This window comes from Onychostoma macrolepis, chromosome 08, assembly GCF_012432095.1.
Source record: "Onychostoma macrolepis isolate SWU-2019 chromosome 08, ASM1243209v1, whole genome shotgun sequence".
NCBI classification, from domain to species: domain Eukaryota; kingdom Metazoa; phylum Chordata; class Actinopteri; order Cypriniformes; family Cyprinidae; genus Onychostoma; species Onychostoma macrolepis.
The window spans coordinates 27,102,123-27,117,528 of record NC_081162.1 but is presented as its reverse complement, the minus strand read 5'-3'; the positions used below and the strand labels follow the sequence as shown (position 1 = coordinate 27,117,528).

The 15,406-nt window shown below is 34.1% G+C and overlaps 2 protein-coding genes across 2 annotated transcripts; both read right to left on the bottom strand.

The window, feature by feature from the left end:
- Window positions 1-1,231: 1,231 nt before the first annotated feature.
- zdhhc12a (zinc finger DHHC-type palmitoyltransferase 12a) lies at window positions 1,232-6,675 on the bottom strand. The gene is made up of 5 exons (XM_058785062.1): window positions 6,381-6,675; window positions 5,017-5,153; window positions 4,842-4,937; window positions 4,565-4,731; window positions 1,232-2,759 (listed from the first exon to the last, which is right to left on the bottom strand). The coding sequence occupies exons 1-5, from the start codon at window positions 6,475-6,477 to the stop codon at window positions 2,444-2,446; spliced, it is 813 nt and encodes a 270-aa protein (XP_058641045.1). The 5' UTR covers window positions 6,478-6,675; the 3' UTR covers window positions 1,232-2,443.
- Window positions 6,676-7,901: 1,226 nt separating this feature from the next.
- Window positions 7,902-15,190, bottom strand: slc25a25a (solute carrier family 25 member 25a). Its single transcript, XM_058784720.1, has 10 exons — window positions 14,926-15,190; window positions 14,216-14,342; window positions 14,036-14,123; window positions 13,528-13,639; window positions 11,788-11,946; window positions 10,938-11,090; window positions 10,077-10,184; window positions 9,760-9,927; window positions 9,515-9,665; window positions 7,902-8,807 (listed from the first exon to the last, which is right to left on the bottom strand). The coding sequence occupies exons 1-10, from the start codon at window positions 15,082-15,084 to the stop codon at window positions 8,623-8,625; spliced, it is 1,410 nt and encodes a 469-aa protein (XP_058640703.1). The 5' UTR covers window positions 15,085-15,190; the 3' UTR covers window positions 7,902-8,622.
- Between the last annotated feature and the right edge of the window lie 216 nt (window positions 15,191-15,406).

The following is a 15,406-nucleotide window of genomic DNA, read 5'->3' as shown; positions in this document are numbered from 1 at the left end:
GTGCACAAAGAAATCAAAAATAACAATTTATTCAACAATTCTTCTCCCCGAGTTACCATCATTTTGGAGAGTACCACGACGCATGTGCACACTTTCAGCATTGTTTACGTTCAGGAGAAAGCACACGCATGCAAACAATGCAGATTACGTTGATTACATTCTGGGGAAAGCACTCGCATGTTGTGGTACTCTCCAACATGGTGGAAGACTGTAACCCCGGGAGAAGAAATTGTTGAATAAATTGTTATTTTTGTTTTCTTTGTACACAAAAAGTATTCTAGTAGCTTCGCAAAATTGAAGTTGAGCCACTGATGTCACATGGACTGTTTTATCGATGTCGTTGCGTCGTTTCTGGGAACATTTTCAGTCAGAGAGCTCTCAGATTTCATCGAAAATGACGTCTTTGACCGTTGTGCTGGCGTCCCATGCATGAAACACGTTCTGGCGTTCAATTTAACAAGTTAAACTTTTTAAAAACGCGTCTGAAGACCTGAACGTTTTTAACGCAAAAAGTTTTAAGAGTGAATGGCCCCTGTAGCTCCAACAATAGAAATGGCGCAAGCAACGCCAAGGTCATGGGTTCGATTCCTATGAATGCATCATTAATCAAATGTATTGCTTGAATTCGGTGTAAGTTGCTTTGAATGAAATTGTCAGATGTAATTCATTAGAACCACAAAGATATAGTGCAGATATAAATTACCCATGTGCTCGTGGGGACCCTGGTCATGTTTTCTCTCTGTTGCTTCTCTGCTGTCGTGTCAAATAAAAGCATAATGCCAATAAAAATTATTTTTGATGATTACAGTGCTCACTGGTTTTTATGGTGACTTATAGCTGACTCCCTTGATAGCGCATGACTACTGAACTAGGGTGCGGTTTTACACTCGTGTACATAGAAATGGAGCACAAGCTACAAAACTCTGCAAGTTAGTGGTTCTCAACCTTTTTGACATTTTACACAACATTCACCAAGCCACAATAAATTTGCATGAATTTTCTAGTAATTCTGTGGTAATTTTACATAAAAATACTTTTAAAATTAAATTATAAATTAAAAATTTCTACCCAATAAAATAATTTAAAATCCAAGTTTGCACTTAATTTCAAGACATATATGAATAAATAAACTAAAAGTAGAGATCAGCAACCATTTAGGATGAATTGAGTTCATTCACTGAACCATTTTTTTCTGGCTTATAAGAATCAATCATTAGTGAGCCAGTAAACATTGTGTGCAAAAGTTTATTTAGTCACATATAAAATGAACTTAAACCAATAAAAAAAGCAAGGTTTAACTGAAACTCTTGTGAATTATACAAACTATCCCTGATTATGTGAACAGATATACATTATACAACAAATAAGTAGAAAACAGACCAAAAACATCCTTCTCTTAATACCAAACACTCAGGATGATTAATGGCCTAATTAATTTATCAAGTAGATACTGTGCAAATTCCCTGCAGGTTAACTAGAAAAAATGACGAAAATAACCACATCACATCAGTATAAGTAAAAATTAGTGCTGGGCAACGATTAATCGCATCCAAAATAAAAGTTTTAGTGTTCCAAGTATATGTGTGTGCACTGTGTATATTTATAATGTATATATAAAAACACGCATATATTTAGAAAATATTTATATGCATATAATTTATATTATATTTAATATATAAACATAAATATGTGACCGTGGACCACAAAACCAGTCTTAAGTCGCTGGGGTATATTTGTAGCAATAGCCAACAATACATTGTATGGGTCAAAATTATTGATTTTTCTTTTATGCCAAAAATCATTAGGATATTAAGTAAAGATCATGTTCCATGAAGATATTTTGTAAATTTCTTAATATAAATGTATCAAAACTTAATTTTTGATTAGTAATATGCATTGCTAAGAATTCATTTGAACAACTTTAAAGACGATTTTCTCAATATTTAGGTTTTTGCACCCTCAGATTTTCAAATAGTTGTATCTCGGCCAAATATTGTCCGATCCTAATAAAACCATACATCAATGGAAAGCTTATTTATTCAGCATAATGATGCATAAATCTCAATTTCGAAAAATTGACACTTAATACTGGTTTTGTCGTCCAGGGTCACATATATACATAATAAATATACACAGTACACACACATATATATTATATACACTGTAAAGTTGAGAAAACTTAAAAAGTTTAAGGCAACCAGCTTCAGGAGATTTTTGCCTTTTCCCAACTTTTTGTTGTATAAACCTGAAAAAAATCTCCTGAAGCCAGTTGCCTTAACCGTTTAAGTTAAAGTTTTCTCAACTTTAGATTTTTTGCAGTGTACACAAAAAAACTTGCGATAAATCGTTACCCAGCTCTAGTAAAAAATACCTTCAATGTTGGGTCTAAAGAGACGCTCCGAAGAGCTCAATAAAACACTCAGTGTTCCTCGTTGAAATGCAGTCATACAGTCCCGCTGGTGTGTCTGACGTAGATCCTCTCCCATGCTACCGTCCCGCACACGCAGCAGAAGTGCCACAGGTTGCAGATGAGTCCTCTGTCGAACGGGTTCTCCTCCGAGTCGCAGTGTTTGAGGTACACGATGCGCTGGCGTGACATGAACTCCCAGGTGGTGCTGTTCACCGAGGCCAGGTACAGGTGAATGCACAGCAGGAGCAGCACGACCACCGAAAACACAGCCGTCACGGCAAACGCCCCGAGCACGAGTCCGTTCTGAGCGAACCACTGCTGCCAGGTGGGTGCAAAGACGACGCCGGACCTTAAACACATACCAAGAGTTAATTTGCAAAACACAAAGAGTTTAACTCTGATGCTTGCAATGTGGAGTTATCTGCTCTTGCTATAAAACAAACTTTTATATATATATATATATATATAAAAAAAACATACTTTCAATGAAGTTTAAGTTTGTAAGTTACTTGTATTTAAGTTATTATTACTTAATCAAAACAACCCGACTGCAGTTTGAATGGTATTACTTGGAATGCACAATAAAAAAAATTAAAAATACTTAAAAATTGCAAATAAAGTCTTCAGTGTTCAGGGTAATTCATAGTGCAATTGATGCATCATAAAACTGTTTACTCTGAACCCAACTGGACTGAATAATCAGTATTTCACAGCATCTTGGTGTTGACTGATAAACATCTAAACGTGATCGATAGAGTCGAGCATGTAATGAGGGAAAAGTGCAAATCAGCTTAATGAATTAATTGCTCCTGTGGGATCAATAAAGCTAAGGCATTGCTTACTGTATGTTTTACAGTATATACTGCAGGGGTTTTCAATCTTTTAGACGCCACAGACCCCAGATATGATCATCCTCATGAGAGGGACCCCCATTCTAAACTTTAAAATAAAATATATTTCATGAATAAAGAGCTAATTACTGCTGTGAAAAATTTATATTGCAAATAATTTTGATAATATTTGGTTTCTGTGTCTTTTTTCTACGCATTATAATAATGCATAAATAAATAAGTAAATAAAATGTGAGTTAAAGAAATAATATTTTAGACTTATTATTGACTTATATAAATAAATAAATGGTAACACTTTACAATAAGGTGTCATTTGTTAACATTAGTATTAACTAACATGAACTTTATTACACTATTTATTATTCTTTGTTAATGTTAGTTAATGAAAATACAGTCATTCATTGTTTATTCATGTTGCATTAACTAATGCTAACAAACACAACTTTTGCATTAGTAAATGCTAAAATTAACATTAACTAAGATTAATAAATGCTGTGGAAGTATTGTTCATTCTTAGTTCATGTTTACTAATGTTGTTAACTAATGTTAACTAATGAACCTTATTGTAAAGAGTTACCAAATAAATAATATTGTATTTATTTTATTCTTTTGTTATTTCTTTTAATCACATTTGATTTAACCAAAATGTATGTGTTTATTAATTATTTAAATAAAACGTTATTTAGTTATTTGAATCATTTTTAAATTAATTTTAATCACGCTTTTATTTAGGTCAAATTGTGTTTATTTATTTTAATCAAATTTATTAATTAAAATGATCACATCTATTTAATTATTATTTTTAATCAAATTTTATTTATTTATTTGTAATAAATTTTAATTTTTATTTTTATTTATTAATTAAACTTAACTTATTTTCTTTGTTTTATGATTTTTATTTTTATGTATTTTAATCACATTTGGTTTACTTAAATTTAATTATTTTAATTATATTTATTTAGTTATTTAAGTCAACTTAAGTCAACAGTTTAATCAAATGTATTTAGTCAGTTTGTTTGTTTTATTTATTTATTTATTATACACACTTTTTCTTTTCTACAGAGCCCCTAGCACTTTCTTTGTGGCCCCTGGGGGTCCCTAGAACACAGTTTGAAAACCCCTGGCATAATGCACATAGTATGTAAAACTGTGCATTATGCTGTGCAAAACATTTCAGTCAGAATGTCATGTTACAGCCACAGGCTGGGTTCAACTTGGAACGAAATACGTTTATAATATGTTACTTTTGTGTTAAGATATGCTTATAAAAAACACAGAAAATGCGTGTTCTGTTCAGACTCACCATGAAGCCTGTAAACCCCAAGATACGGCAACAAACTGCACACACAGGTACAGCAGGAACCATTTGTGATTCCTCTCACCAACACAGTTGTCTATCCAGGGACAATGATGGTCAAAACGCCTCACACAGCGCTTACACATTTTACAGTGCTTGGCCCTCATCGGTTGCTGGTTCACGTACAAAGAGAAACAAGAAGGACTGAACAGATTTTACAGGAAGAAACACACAAACTTCAGTTTATCGTGGAGCAAAAGGAGTGTTTAGGTTATTGCAGTACCAGTAAAAAGCAGTAGCCGCAGCGTCGCTGTTTTAACGAACTGTGATCTTGAGGAATCATCTGTTCCAGTTCTTCATTACTGTCCGCTGACGTTCCCTTAAAAGAGTCCAAATATCAGCCTATATTAGACAAGTATTATTTGAGTAAGATATTATCTTACACAGACTTTACCTACCTTTGAGTCGCTGTCAGACAGAACAAACCCAGGATCCATCAGAGACACAGTGAAGTACAGCAGGACAGAGAGCAGAACCACAGAGATGAACACCACAGGCTGGACCAGATCTCCTCTCTCCTGACACCTGCGAAGATCTGCACAAGAACATGATTTTTAACATGTATATATAATATACAGTTGTGCTCATAAGTTTACATACCCCTTGCAGAATGTGCAAAATGTTAATAATTGAAACAAAATAAGAGGGATCATGAAAATTGCATGTTATTTTTTATTTAGTACCGTCCTGAATAAGCTATTTCACATAACAGATGTTTACATATACTCCACAAGACAAAATAATAACTGAATTTACAAAAATTGCCCCATTCAAAAGTTTTCATACCCTTGAATCTTAATACTGTGTGTTGTTTCCTGGATGATCCACGACTGTTTTTATATTTTGTGATAGTTGTTCATGAGTCCCTCGTTGGTTCTGAGCCGTTCAACTTTTTTCTAGCATCTTCTGCATATTTGAACCCTTTCCAAAAGTGACTGTATGATTTTGAAATCCATCTTTTAACACTGAGGACAATTGAGGGACTCATGCATAACTATTATACTACTAAATATTCTTGATGCTCAAGAAGGCAACACAATGCATTAAGAGACGGAGGGTGTAAACTTTTTGAATTGCATGATCAGGGTAGATTGTACTTATTTTGTCTTCTGGGAAACATTATGTAGCTTCTAAAGTCCAGTACTAAATGAAAAAATATGATTGTTAAACAAAATGAGAAGAATTTACAAATCATCATCCTGTTCAAAGTTTTTCTTAATGCATTGTGTTGCCTTCTTGAGCATCAGTAAATGTTTTCACCTTTTGTAATAGTCCTCAGTGTGAAAAGATGGATTTCAAAATCATACAGTCACTTTTGGAAAGGGTTCAAATATGCAGAAGATGCTAGAAAACCAAAGAATGTGCAGGAGATGGGGGGTTTTTGAACGGCTCAGAACCAACGAGGGACTCATGAACAACTATCACAAAATATAAAAACAGTCGTGGATCATCCAGGAAACAACACACAGTATTAAGATTCAAGGGTATGAAAACTTTTGAATGGGGTCATTTTTATAAATTCAGTTATTGTTTTGTCTTGTGGAGTACATGTAAATATCTGTTATGTGAAATAGCTTATTCAGGACAGTACTAAATAAAAAAATAACAAGCAATTTTCATGATCCCTCTTATTTTGTTTCAATTATTAACATTTTGCACATTCTGCAAGGGGTATGTAAACTTATGAGCACAACTGTATATAAAATAGATTTGAATACACACACACATAATGAAATCACACTTATTAAAGAAGGAAATGTACCTGTGTTATGCAGAAACAGGACTAAAGTCGTGAGCCAGGTCAGCATGATATGAGCAGTTCGCACTAAACAGCCTGATTTAAACATGTTTTTAAACATCCTGCGCCTTATAAACAAAAACTATATTAAGAACACTTAAAACATAGCTAGATTATTAAATATACAAGTACTATTCTGTATGTACTCTTATAATAAAATATATTAACATAAAGTAAACCATTTTAAACTCATTTCTAAGATGAAATCGCTGGTCATGTATGTTTTTATTACTCCGATTTTGTTATTGACATTTCCGGGTCTGAGCGGTTGGTGAGATTAGACTTCAAAATAAAAGTCACTTTCCTAGTCAGATTTCAAAATACGACTCTTTTAGATATTAATTGTTCTAGAACCACGTGGTTTATATTTATTAGATTAAACATTATAAAATTAAATAAAAAATTAAATAAGGTAAAATGCCAATGTCCTGTTCAAAATTGGAGAAAGATGGCAGTACAGTGATTTGACCTGCAGATGGCAGTGTTCAATCACTGATCAGAACAAAGAGCCCTACATTAAATACACACTGCAGTTTAATTTAGTTACAGAGATATGATCCATGTAACTGTTCAGAGACCAGGTCAAATCTAACTAGGACTGAACCCGTAATCTTGTGTAAATAGGTCAGATGGTGAAATATAATATTAGCTATTTCACTGTAAGAAAGGCATCAGCAGATTTTAAAGTGTAGCATGTATATATATATATATATATATATATAGTACAGTTTTTAATTAATTTTTTTTTTTTAGTTTTATAATTGTGTGCAATTTCCAGAATAAATTAAACATTTTTAATTAACGGTATTAATATTTTAAATATTAAACAATTGGAATGTTTCTGTAGCATGCATATAGATAGTAGTTTTAGCTTAATAATTGTGTGCAATTTCCAGAATAAACTAAACATTTTTAATTAACGGTATTAATATTTTAAATATTAAACAATTGGAATGTTTCTGTAGCATGCATATAGATAGTAGTTTTAGCTTAATAATTGTGTGCAATTTCCAGAATAAATTAAACATTTTTAATTAACTGTATTAATATTTTAAATATTAAACAATTGGAATGTTTTTCAAAATGCTTGTAGTATACACATGCATCAACTTAAATATAATGGAGTAATTGTTAATATTAAATAACCATTTTAGTGACACATTTGTAAAGGATATAAAATTTGGAAGCATTTCTAAAAATCAAAAACACGAAAGACAATATACTATGAATATTAAATTTTTATTGAAAAAATAAGTTACATTTAAGGTAATTATTTATTCATTAAAAAAAAAAAAAAAAAAAGAGGATCTAAAACCAAACTAAAATAAGAGCCACTCTGAAACAAATGCCGTTACAATGAAAAGCTCAGACATACTTGAATCCTTCATCCACAAGAACACTTATCTTAAAGTTTCCAGTCCTTCAGATACAAACACAAATCTGTGTATTTATATGTTGAAATTAGTGTACTCAAAACCCCAATACTGCAAGTAAGCATATCATGTGCATTTATTATTTGAACATATGGTCCCCATAACAAAACTCACACCCTCCGACAACGTTTACAGTCATTGCATTGCATTACATTCATAATTGACTAAGGCAATTAAAGTGCATTCTTCTTCAAATCAACCAGATATTATATTAAGGCAAAGCCAAGAACAACAGTGTGCAGATTTAAAATAACCACAATTAAGATTAAATTAGACAGCAGTCGAACTACTGAAAAAACACCGGCTCCTGAAACTCAGAGACCGTGCAACACATTCTTTAAACTCTCAGATGCCACAACCTAAATAAATATCTGGTTATAAAGATGTAAAAATATATTACTTTAGTCAATATAAAGCAGCTTTAGTAAGAAACGGGCAGGGCAACTTCAATCAGCATGAAATAATGCTTTGGACAGTAGTTTGTGGTGTCGATTGAAGTGCATTGCCTGACTGCATCATAACAGCACTCGACGACTCCTCGTAGTGGCACTTTACATGTATATGACGAAACACACAAACAATGGTCACATGAAATCGAAAAACACTGGTCCCTGATTTCAGCTTCCGAACTTCTTTTTACCATTCTAGAACACTAAATAAATAATGAGATGTTCATTAGCAGCGTCCTCGTCCTCATTCACAGAATGAGATGGCCTCCGCACCTCAAGGTTCAAAGCCTCGAGATTCTCGCCTCGTGTCCGTTCTTCACGGCCTTATCTTGACTGCACGCCTAACGTCGACTTGATGTGCTCGTACACCACGTAGCTGATGCTGACAGCCGGGATGACCTTCAGGAAGTTTGGGGTCAGGCCCCGATAGAGACCCGTGGGGCCCTCGGTCTTCATGATCTGCTTGAAGAGTCCGGTCATCGAGACCTGAGACGCACCTTCAACCGCAGCTGTAGAAATAAAAACAATATCCAGTAAATGCATGCATTAAAATGCACTATAAACTAGGGTTGCTTGATCATAGTAAAATCAGAATTAATTTTATCAACTTTGGAAAAATCATGCATTAATTGAACTGGGGAAAAATAAGAATAATAATTATTTATTTATATTTATTTATTTATTTATATATATATATATATATATATATATATATATATATATATATATATATATATATATATATATATATATATATATATATATATTTTTTTTTTTTTTTTTGGATTTTCTTGAACTTTAAATATAATTAAACCAATAAATTAAAATGCATTCAAAAATATAAATGTATTAAATAAAATATACATTAAATTGCATATGCAATAAATATTAAATATAAGTAAAATGTACATTAAATATTATAAATTAACATGTATAAGTGTATAAGCTGCATTATTATTAAAAAGTATATTAAAATGTTAAAGTATTTTAATATATATATATATATATATATAAAAGTGTATTAATATAAGAAAATGTATAATTTACATTATATAAATATACATTAAATAAATGTTACACTAAATAGAATAAAATGTATATTAGATAAAACATACATTAAATGAATTAAATATATAAATATTAGGTCAACTATTATATTTAATATATTAAAGAAGATTATATATTATTTACACCTATAATAAAGCATGAAACTCACCTTGCGCCTGCATGCGTGTTCGTATGAGCGCTAGCGGGTAGCTTGCGAGTTGGCCACACGTGCTGGAAACCGTACCGCAGGCTAGCAGCACAAACACACCCGGATTCGCATTCTCCGTCCCATAGCGCTGAAGCCAAGTGTTCTTCAACGTCTATCAAGAGCAAACGAGGAAATAAAATGAGCTCTTTCTGCTGGTGAGTGACAGCAGCAGCTGTGATTGCTTTAATTTGAGTTCATCTGCTCACCTCATAGACAGCCAGGTCGATGCCAGCGTACGGGATGATGCCTAGCATGTTGGGGACGTAGCCTTTGTAGAACGCGGACACTCCCTCGCCCTTCAGGATGTGTTTGGCGCAGTCTGAGATGCCCTTGTACTGGCCTGTCTTTCTCAACGCCAGACGGGTTTTGAGAACCTGAACAGAAGAGCATTGAGAGGTTTGATTTTTAACATCATGCCAGCTTAATTGTCCGAGACACAAATGAAAATAGCAACTAAAAATCTTTTAAAACCTATTTTTCCCAGTTTAAGGTTGTTATAACACTAAAATGTTGTAAAACGCACCTCCATGGGGTAGATGGTGCTCTGGGCGATGACTCCTGCCAGGGAACCTGCTACAAAGCGCTCAGTGATCCCAAGAGTTTCCTGACTGCTTCCCATCAGCCGTTTGATCTGACAAAGAAAAGAGATTCATTTAATGAGTGGCATTTATACACAAAGCAAGCATGTGATCAGCTAAGAACAGAAAAGGAAAACCTGTCCCCACCCCCCATTCAATTTGACTATACAATAATAATAAATAAAAATATAACAATTGCAATGATACTGTATTATAGCAATAATAAAGAGTATAATTTACAAAACAGTAAGTTATAATATTTATGACCCGTTCCTTGCCATGCTATTTTAGTATTATTGATATACTATTATAGTTTGTTAATATATTTAGAACTACATTTTATTTTTAGATTTTAGAATTAGATGTTTGCATTTCCAAATAATCTTTTTAGTAAAAATATCAATTTTATTTTTAAATAGGTTTTTTTATTTATTTATTTTTTTATAAAGTTGTTTATTTAATTTGAAATTATTTTAGCATTTAAACTGAGAAAAAAAAAAAAAAAAAAAAAAAAAAGAAATGCTTTGGCAGCTAGCCAATAACTATAAAAAGAAGGTTTAAAATAAATAAATAATAATAAATATATATATTTTATTATTATTATTCAGTTACTTATTTTAAGTTAGGAAAATATTTTTTTAATTGTTTTAGTTGACAATAATAAACCTGTTTCTTTGTTTTCAAACATTAACTACAAAGCTTACATTTTGGAATTGCGTTGAAAACAGCAATTTTTCTTCATTATGCTTCTCAGGTCAGAAAATCGTATCCCTGACAAAACAAGTGCATCAGCTCCGGTCTCTTACCTGCTCATAAGCCATGAATTTGAGGGCCGACTCCGGCGCGATTTTGATGATATTGATGCCGTTGCCCCTCCATAACGAACGCATCCCTCCTTCCTTGATCATCTGTGTGAGACCACTCATGATACACATATTGTTTCCATGAGATCCATGCACCTGAAACAGAAGAGCCAACAATATAGGTTTATTAGAATAGTGTGTCAATATTAACAGATGATATCATACTTTCATGATTTCAAACTGGACATATTCAATTAAAACTAGAGCAAAGTTGAAGATTTCAGAAAAATGTAGGTAAAAGGTTTTGTCCCGAAACGCTGAACTATCAAAGTCCATTTGAGTAACAGCTGACGTCAACATGACACAGATCTTCACTATCGCTTGACCATGACTACGTGAAGCGCTAATCTCGTATCGGACCAATCAGAGCGCAGCACTGAGGGTGTGCTTGACTCCTCGCCTTCTGACTGGACTGTACAACAATTCACAGAGTCCAGATCCTTTCACTGGAACAAACATTTAATGACACCGATTAACTCCTATTATGACTCTTAGGTAACAAAACCAATTGTTCAGATTTAACCCGAGCAGCCATACCGTTATGAAACCAGTTTGAGACTTTGATTAAATGGAAATGCTTGTGTAAATAGACTGAAGGAGGTTTTATAGAGAAAGTAGGGGTTGGGATTTAGTAAAAACCTTCAGCATTAAATGAAGGACTCAAGAAAAAGAAGGCATTATTATTTTAATATAGCATAAAAACACACAGATGTAGTTCTATTCACCCTGCAGTGACCTTGAGCCGTGATTTTGGTGTTTTGCAGGTAATTCTAAGGCGTGTGCATCACTGTACCTGCATGAGGACTTTGAGTCGGTCGAGCGGAGCGGTGAAAGTTCGGGAAACGGCTCCAGCTCCTCCACCGGCGATCAGATGTCTCCACCACATCCCCGTCATGTGCTCCTCCGAGGTAAACTCATCTGGGACCATCATGTTCTCTCCCACATCGAAGATCTGCAAACAAACAGATTACAGACATGGTTAAAGACAACGAACAATAAACACGGGACACAATGATCCACTATAAAGGTGTGTGTCATGCACTGTTTTCAGCTACACTCTAAAAAAAGGACTTTCAAAGTTATAAAACATACTCATAATCTCTTTTTGCACAAGAAATACTATTTCAGTCTTTCAGTTTAATTTCCCCTTTAACCGAATAATAAAAACCCACAATGAACTAGTTTATTGTAATTTGTGAAATTTACTAGTGAAAAAAAAACATCTACTTCAGTTTTTCTACTTTCAAATTCTACATTTAATTCAATGCGTTACTTGCCTTTTCTTCGTAAGTATTTGTGAAATTTACTAGCAATTTCTGAACGAAAATCATTTTAAGTGTAGAAAAGCAAGTAAACAAAAAGATTATTGGAGTGTGTTTTACGAGAAAATACCATTTCAGTCTAATTTCAATGTGTTATTTGCCATGTCATTGTAATTAGTTGTGAAATTTACTAAAATTGTGTCTCTGAGTGAAAGATTTAAAAAAAAAATTTGTAAATAAAACAAAAACTGCAGTACATTTTACCAAAAACTAAACGATTCCCATCTTTTTACTTTAAATTTCACTATTAATTCAGTGTGTTACTTGCCATTTCTTTGTAATCAGTTGTGAAATTTACTAGCAATTTCTGGGTCTAAATTTCTACACCAGACTTTTTTTTTTGCAGTGTAGTATTTCACATAAATGCAACGGTCAACTGCAAGAGAACTAAAGTGCAACGGCCTTGGCAGCAACAGCGTGTGCGTCAGTCGTCTTAACCCGACCGGTGACGCTGCCAAAAACCTGGAACTAGTCTTTGTTTTTTAGGGCATCAATGTGCCGTTTCAGCCAAAAAAAAAAAAAAATCCATTGTGGACTTTACAAACTAAAGTAAAACTGATTGCAAACTCGTGCACATTGCAACAGATTTCCAAGTCCATCTCGCTCTGCGATAAACTCGTGAGAACAAAGACTGCAGTCCGGATTAAACCACAGTTCAATAAGAATCTGAAGTAGGTCATTGATATTGAACTGCACAAAGTCTCAAAATCATCTAATTGCAAGGGTCAACAAGAATTGTTGCGTAAAGTGTTGCACTGGAGGGACAGTTAGTCCCGGATTAATTTGAGTGCACTGACATTTGATTTGAATTTTTGTAATGGATGGATTTATGCACAAACTCTGGTGGCTTATTAATAGAAAGATGCTCTGGAGACAGACTAGTTAAGATTTAGTAGCTGCAAGGTTATACCTATTAAATTGGACCCTGTCCTAGATCACGGTGTTCCAGAGGGACTGGAGATATTTTAGGCAATCACATTAAGACTGTCATCAATCATATATCAGGCCTACGCTCTGAACCCATCCTAAAACCCAAACCAGCCCAATTCATGCACATTTAAAGGAATCCGAGTCATTCCAAGTAGACACGTTAATCAGATCATTATATTAATGCCAGTCGACATGAATAAAGCAGCTTTTACTAAATAAGCTTTGTCTGTTGTTTTGAAGGATTTGGACTGAGTGCAGGGTTTGCATGAGAAAATGCTTACAGTCGAGTGTTTCCAGTACAGGATGATTTCGGGAATGTTTTCGGCAGGCTGTAATGTGGGATACTTCTTCCATTCGTCCCAGTCAATAGTCATTGTGCCGTTTTTGTCCATGCTGCGTGAGGAAAATTGGAAATCATTTAGAGCCTGTAAATTAGTTCTGTGCTTTACAGTAAGTTTAAGAGATCATAAAAACTTCCAAGGAAGCTGTGACTCAGTCCATTCAGAGATAACATGATCAAGAGGTCACTGTTTATACGGTCATAAACAAAAGGTTTGGTCATGTAAAATAATGCAATAATAAAAACACTTTAAAATTAGTTTTTATAGTAAAGCAATAAAAGTAATTCATTGATTAATCTTCTCATCGAGTGCGTCAGTCAAACAGTGAAAATTAGTATAAATGACAGCAGTTTTAAGAGTTAAATGTCATCGTGAATATTATTAGTCAAAGCCCAGCCAGAAAACATCTTTGCAGTACTGTCCATTTTTCATTCAAACAATATTTCACCTTTGAAGGACTCTCTCTGCTTGCTGGAGGGAAATATGGACGCCAAGATCTCGCAGCGAGTTCACAATATCATTGGCATTCACTTGACCTGATATGGAACAAATAATCAAATGTCAGCTATTTTAAAAATCACCAAGTTATGGGTTTTTACATCTTAAGTATTGCATTAAGCTATAATACCAGCGATCTTTCTATCCAGGTTTTTAAAGACAAGCTTCAGGTCTTTCTCGTGGTCTTGGAGGTAGTGAACGAACTCTTCAAAGTCCAGCTGTCCATCATGCTCTCTCTCTTCAGTTTTCGTGGTTTTCTGTGAGGAGTAAAGAAAGATGCAAGAAAATGTGAGAGAATTATCCAATGCATTGCATCTGGAAATTATTGCACAATCAGTAAAAAATTAATGTGTGAATGCAAACACCTGGCAAACTAGAACAGACACAATGAGAGCGTCTTATTACATGAGAAACCGTGCAGATCAGACAATTAAAAATCTCGCTCAATTAATATTATTAACCACTAACACTTATAGGAACATGTATTCTCTCAGTGAAACCGCACCGCTAGAGGCGCCACACAGCCTTTAGTTCAAGGACAACGAAATACAAGTATAATGTATGAGTTACAGTACCGTGGTATTGATGTAATTAAACAACAGTACATATTACTGACTCACTTTAATAAGTCGATACGCGCTTTTAGGGAAACTCCATATATGGTCAACTGCACGGAAGCGCGAGCCCACAAAAGAGGAACGAGCGCCGGAAACGTCATGCCTCAAAAATGTGGTTTTTTTTTTTTCGAAAGATAAGTAAACTACTTTTTAGTTTAATCGGTTTAATGACTTTACATCACAGTGAAAAAAAATATATATATATATTTGTATATTTTCTTACCTTTCTCCAGTTTCGATATGTAGAGAACTCCTGCGACGGGAGAAGCACACTGAGAGACTTCAGCGATTTCAGTTCAGACGGTAATCCGTTCGATTCAAAATAATCCACTTCGATTTGATCTGAATTATTGACAGGCACATAAAGACACAGGCACAACATCTTGAAAATAATAAGTCTCCGACAATAAATAAATAAATAAATAACACGAGAACACTCTCGCCTGCCGCTTTAAACGCTGAAATGCCGGTAAAGCGCCTGATGAAGGCGAGAAAACTCCTTAGACACGCCCACTGAGTAAGAGGGCGGCGGAATCTGATTGGTCAGCGCATTTGAACAGATTTGACGCTGTCCTTGACGTCAGAGGCTGATCGTCCAATCACGAGTTAAATTCATTGCTTCTCGAATGTAAATGAGACCCGCTTCTTTGACTACACTCAGAGCCGCACTCGGCCGGAATGAATACCAGCACTAGCTGCCAGAA

Excerpts from the sequence above, each read along its gene's own strand:
- slc25a25a (XM_058784720.1), bottom strand. The coding sequence starts at position 15,084 with ATGTTGTGCCTGTGTCTTTATGTGCCTGTCAATAATTCAGATCAAATC. Across the intron at positions 14,343-14,925 it reads CATATCGAAACTGGAGAAAG|AAAACCACGAAAACTGAAGA; the intron begins GTAAGAAAATAT and ends TACTCCTCACAG. Across the intron at positions 11,947-13,527 it reads TGTACTGGAAACACTCGACT|ATCTTCGATGTGGGAGAGAA; the intron begins GTAAGCATTTTC and ends GTTTGTTTGCAG.
- zdhhc12a (XM_058785062.1), bottom strand. The coding sequence starts at position 6,477 with ATGTTTAAAAACATGTTTAAATCAGGCTGTTTAGTGCGAACTGCTCAT. Across the intron at positions 4,732-4,841 it reads GCGGCTACTGCTTTTTACTG|CAACCGATGAGGGCCAAGCA; the intron begins GTACTGCAATAA and ends TACGTGAACCAG. Across the intron at positions 2,760-4,564 it reads TGGGGTTTACAGGCTTCATG|GTCCGGCGTCGTCTTTGCAC; the intron begins GTGAGTCTGAAC and ends TATGTGTTTAAG.